We start from the raw sequence: 5,598 nt of genomic DNA on the forward strand, positions 1-5,598 counted from the left end.
TATTAAAAACAAAATAAGTTAATTAAAAATTATTTGAATTTTAGAGTTAATTAATTTAATAAATCAATAAACGAAAAATCAGTAAATATATACATTAATAAATAAATAAAATAATAAGCAAAGCTAGTGATTTATTATTTATCTATATAATTTCTCCCTAAAGAAAACAAATCAAAAGCAACATATAAAAATTTCTGAGAAGAAACTAAATTCAGAGTTATATATATGGAAATACAATTAATTTGTGAGAACCCAAAATAAAATTCTGTGAATATTCATTCATCCAGAAAATCTTTCTTTATGTTTGCTCTGATTTGCTGCTTTGGAGCCACTGTGAAGCGTCGACAACTGCTTGGATTATGACAAGCAGCCGCAACGGCAACGCTGCCGTGCATTCCACGGCAGAATGCAATTTTGTATTTTTAAATTGAATAATGTGCCAAGAAATATGAAATATACATATAATACTATATATGCGCTCTATATATACACACACATACATACATACATACATATTTAAACATATATTTATTTATATGGTATATATTTGAATAAAAATTTCTCTGCAATTTGTATAATTTGATCAACGGCACTTCCCCTTGTCAAGAGCTGGCCATACTGGGATGCACTGGGGCGTATGCGTAATATTTGAACTTTAGCGCTGCCGCTTGCCCAAGCGACGATGCAGAAAGCGTATGGGCCGGAGACGCGTGCGCCAACGCACCACCAGCCAGTGGATGAGCCACTCGAAGACAAGCATTAAGCTGGCCAGCAGAAGGAGAATGCCGGCAAAGGCAAAGGCGCCCTGGAATGCAGCCAGGGTCAGTGGCTTGAAGGCATCCTCCTGCACCCTGGCGATCTTCTCCTGTATTATGCGCACCATGTCCAGATCACGTGCCCACTTCTGCATGTGGCCCGACTCAATGACATGCTGGATCACCGCATTGATGTGGGGCAGCAAATGGAATTTCTTCGGCAGCAGCATGGTCACCGGGTAGACATACAGGGACTCGCGTCGGTCGAAACAGAAGAGCTTATTCCGCTCTATGTGGGGATTGTAGAGGGCGTGCTGCCGTGAGACGACCACGGCCAGGTGCTCGTTCTCCGTGGCATAGTTGAGGCATTCCACAAGGTTATAGCAGATCTCGAACTTTTCGCGAATGTACCGGAAGATCTGCACTAAAAGAAAGAGATAGAGGATATACATAATAATAGATAAACTGATCTCCCACCTCGCCCTCCTTGTTCAGATGTCGCATATTCTCCGAGCTGACCATAATGGTCATGCGCTGGTTGTAGATCTCCGCCATTTCGCTTATCTGAGACTCTGTAGTGGGCGTGGTCAGTGTGCTGATGAGAAAACTCTGATAGGTGTTGCTAAAGAAGAAGGACAAAAAGAAGCCCATCAGAAAGACCAAACGCAGTGCCACAGACAATCGCCGAGAGTTCACATTAATTGACTGAGTTAGCAGGATGCCCAGCATGCGCAGGCAGATGGACACATAGTTGTTCTGCTCACTGAGCTGAAAGACGGACAAGTGCTCCGTGAGCAGCGCGACGAACGAGCTGAAAATAATGAAGAACAATATCAAGAACCAGGCACTCGCATCGAAGCTGGCCAAGAAGTTGAAGAGACTGTGCTTGCGCTTGGCCCTGGCCACGCACCAGGTGAGATCGTCCTGGTGGTACGACGTGGAGCTGGAGACAAACTGGCTAGTGCTGGGATCCTCGCCGATGCCGCCAATAATCATCTCAACGCGACTGACCAGATGAAGGCATTTATTTAAATCCGATTATTTTGGGATCAATGTGTGTCTTACCCATCGATCAGCAGATTGAACAGATGAAACACATTGCTGCTCTTCTTCTTGAAGTCGATGATCATGTGCAGACGCTGAGCTATGGTCTGCACCAGCTGAAACTCGATGCCATGCAGATTGCTGATGTCGCCCGTCTCCTCCGCTGCATGGCTCTCTTCACTGCCATTGTCCAGCGTATAGTCCTCCACATCAATGCTCTCCTCGTAGGCCTGCTCGCTGTCATTGGCTGCCGCCTCGGCGCCATAGTAGTCCACCTCTGGCGCAGTTGTCTCGGCACTGACAAATATGTACGGCTCCCAGGGACCACGATAAGCGGCTCTAATGGGACAGCCGCTCAGGTCACTTGGGAACTTGTCTTCGAATAGGCCGCGAGTGTATTCCTCAATGGAGGCCTCTGGCTGAGCGCGAGCTGTTGCATTGGATGACTCATTGAGGCCATTGATTTCAGCGCTGTTGTCCAACGTGAATGCCTCCATAGTCTGTTCATCATCTGTTTCATAGTCAGCCTTAGTCTCGGCCTCAAATTCATCATCTTCGGCTTCTGGCGAACTTTCAGTAACTGCTTTGTCCTCATCTGCATTATCCTCATTGTAGCCTGTTTCCTCCTCATCATCTTCGTAATCCTCGCTATCACTGTCGGAGTCCTCGTCATCCTCATAGCCGCACGCATCCAAGAGATCGACGACTATCACCCGATTTCCACAATTGTTATCCGGATGATAGGGAAACACCGTCTTGGAGTAGTAGAAGCTGTTCTCCTCGCTCTGGCCCAGCACATTCACATTGTAGAGCTTGTTGCTCATAAACGTGAGCAGTATCTCCACCATCAGGTCGGTCATCTCCTCATCCGTCTCCTCTATCGACGCCAGATAGACCACAAACTGTGCCAACGGATTCCAGTTGAGCATGAGACGCCAGTGCCCGATTGTCTCCTCCAGATCTTCATCCTCCAGGTCCTCCACAATGATGAAATAGCATTGCGGCTTCTCATGTAACAGCTGTCGATCGGACTTTGACTGTTGCTTCTCCTGAGGACTAGTCACCTGAATCGTCCACGTGTAGCTCTGGTGATGATTGAGCGCCAGCATCAGCTGATCCAAGATATCGGGAGTGCTCGCAGTGACGCTGACGCAGAGCACGGCGCCGGAGAGTGCATCGCCGGAGTGAAAATACTTGCGCAACAGCGCCGAGACGCATGCCACCTGCGACTTGTCTTCGTTGGGCAGCTGCATCAGGTTAAGACCAAAGCCATGAGATTCAACTCTGCGAATGGTTAGCTGGAGGAGCAGCAGCAGGGCCACATAAGTGGAGCCAGCATTGGAGATTCGTAATTGTGGCGTTGACATGCGAGCGACAACTGAATGCGGCACGCCCCAAAGTGGGGCACACCTTGCCTGGCGTCGCGCTTCGAGCCACAAGGGAGTTGCGAGTCCCCCGGTTATTATTATCCAATTACCAATGTTAATTTTCGACTCATGAATTTGGCCTGCGGCAATCCGAAATCACGATAATTTTGGAGAGCTTAAGCGTTTGCCCATGGCCAGTTTAGTTCATCCGGGCCATCGGCTGCTCCATATAACGGCTGTTCGAGGTGTTCGCTGCTCTCCGATAGTCGTCCTGCCACTCCCAAACATTTCCGTTCACCTCCACTAATGGGCGCTCGTGTTGAAAATGTTTAAAGAACTGGATTTACTAGAGCAACAAAACGAAAAGCAAACTTTGGGTTTGCAATATAAATAAAAGTGCGTGAGCTCAAGAAAAACGACGACGTAAAATCTGTCAACCTGGTATTCAGTGCTCATATGCGTAAAATTTATGAACTTATTGCAACATTTCGCATAAGAAACGTTTTTTAATATTGCCAAGCAGAACGAGTATCATATTTTGGAGTGAGCGGCTAGCAGTTGCTCTGCTCGGATAAACAAGTGTAGAAATAGAGGGACAGAGAGAATAGAAATAGAGAAAAAAATCGAGAGAAAGAGAGAGGGAGAGATAGCGAGATATTTAGTGAGAGAGAGGCAAAGAAGTAGAATATAATAGAAAAAAATAGAATAGCTGTAGACAATAGAGATGGAGAAACACAAATAGAGAGACAGAGAGAGAGAGAGAGAGAGAGAGAGCGAGTGATAGAGAGAGACAGAGAGAGAGAGAGAGACAGGAGAATAGAATAGTAATAGAATATAATTAGATAGAGCTCGTGAGAGTGAGAGAGAGATTACACAGAAAGAAATAGAATATAATAGAGTTAGAGTGAGAGAGTCAGAGAGAGAGAGAGGGAGTGAGAGAGAGAGAGAGAGAGAGAGAGAGAGAGAGAGAGAGAGGGGGAGAATATGTACATACGTGTATATATTAAAAGTTCAGAGCTGAAAATATTTAATAAAAATCAAACAATATTTCTTTGAGTAAATCTCTCGTTTAAACTACGAGGTTCGCATAGAGAGGCAATATTTAAACGTACTCTCAATAACAGTCATGTAAACATGTTTAGATGTAAATTAAGATTGGCTTGACTTAATCATTTAATTTAACACTTAATGCCCGGGGCACGCGCGCCAGAATGTCGAACTTGAATTTATGAGAATTGCGCAGAGGTGAAATACTAAAAATATAAAATTATTCTTAATTATATAGCAGCAGAGCTGAGCTTGCTCTGAGTTTGGTGCAAGAGCACAAACATCGCGGATACAAGTCTTGTCCAATCAAGAAATAATTAAACATTTATCCAAGCAGCGAGTGCAAAGTTGTAATAGATGTAATACATATATCTATATAGAGTGCACGATCCACACACGTTTAGGTGACAAGTCTCAAGGCGTCTTATATAAGCACGCGACAGGTGGACTCTGCTGTTGATATGGATTATTCACTGCTCTCTGCACTTTATCTTATGATACCATTTACAAGCAATTGATGGGGCAGTTGATGTCAGACGTATGTACGTGATAAACCAGTCAGGACATACTCGTATTTATGCCAAACTCGTTGCTCAAAATGAAGCATGGACACGATGTGGAGTGCAGTAGGAGCCATTCGTACGCAAAACCTATTTGTTATTGAGCAACGCACAATGTTTATTAACATTAATTAACATTGAGTGTCGAGAGAGCAGAGCGTAATATAAAATATACTAAATGTATATTTCGCAGTTTTGCTGATAGTAGAAGTGCAGCCGCTTCGCAGTTCGCTCACGATCTAAAAGATATGTTAAATATAGTGTGTGTGTGTGTGTGTGTGTGTGTGTGCTATACACTTACCATGCGGGCATGCGAGATATGCCAAGCCTTTATCTCAGCTGAACAGAGTCACATATTCCATTCGATTCCGGGTTGTGGATGCTGCCTTATTAGATAAAAGAAATAATAGGAAACGACTTTCACTTTGTGTATGGGTCGAATGCATTATATAACTTGGCCATACTTAAATGATTTTCGGCTAGAGTATATCAACTTCTGTATGTCTGTTAACAATTCAGCCTGGTTGATTGTTCGGTGGAAACACTGCAGTTTACATATTCACATCGCACTTTGCTCCACCTCCTTGTGTGTGGGCCTGCAGCTCTTGGTGTCTTTGACATGGTGCTGGCCTTCATGCTAGAGAATAGAAGTACAATGTATAAATTTATACATTGTATAAATTTATACAGTTGGGCAAAAAAAAAAAACGAGCAAAAACTCGATCGATCAGCAAATCGCTTTGTATTCACAGTTAACTCTAGGTGTAAAGCTGGTGGTATATGCAGGCAGAGCTATCAATAAGCTTGCAAATCTGGAATCGAGCT

The 5,598-nt window shown here is 44.1% G+C and overlaps 1 protein-coding gene across 1 annotated transcript; it reads right to left on the reverse strand.

The window, feature by feature from the left end:
- Positions 1-260: 260 nt before the first annotated feature.
- Positions 261-3,349, reverse strand: Ir87a (Ionotropic receptor 87a). The gene is made up of 3 exons (XM_030386133.2): positions 1,821-3,349; positions 1,233-1,761; positions 261-1,174 (listed from the first exon to the last, which is right to left on the reverse strand). The coding sequence occupies exons 1-3, from the start codon at positions 3,164-3,166 to the stop codon at positions 656-658; spliced, it is 2,394 nt and encodes a 797-aa protein (XP_030241993.1). The 5' UTR covers positions 3,167-3,349; the 3' UTR covers positions 261-655.
- Positions 3,350-5,598: the final 2,249 nt, after the last annotated feature.

This window comes from Drosophila navojoa, chromosome 2, assembly GCF_054131105.1.
Source record: "Drosophila navojoa isolate 15081-1374.11 chromosome 2, UAZ_NAV_1.0, whole genome shotgun sequence".
Lineage (NCBI taxonomy): Eukaryota > Metazoa > Arthropoda > Insecta > Diptera > Drosophilidae > Drosophila > Drosophila navojoa.

What these genes read in the sequence shown, in the direction of transcription:
- Ir87a (XM_030386133.2), bottom strand. Translation starts at nt 3,166, where the DNA reads ATGTCAACGCCACAATTACGAATCTCCAATGCTGGCTCCACTTATGTG. An exon ending in TTCAATCTGCTGATCGATGG is followed by an intron (nt 1,762 to 1,820) that starts GTAAGACACACA and finishes TCATCTGGTCAG; the next exon opens with TCGCGTTGAGATGATTATTG. An exon ending in ATCTGAACAAGGAGGGCGAG is followed by an intron (nt 1,175 to 1,232) that starts GTGGGAGATCAG and finishes CTTTTAGTGCAG; the next exon opens with ATCTTCCGGTACATTCGCGA.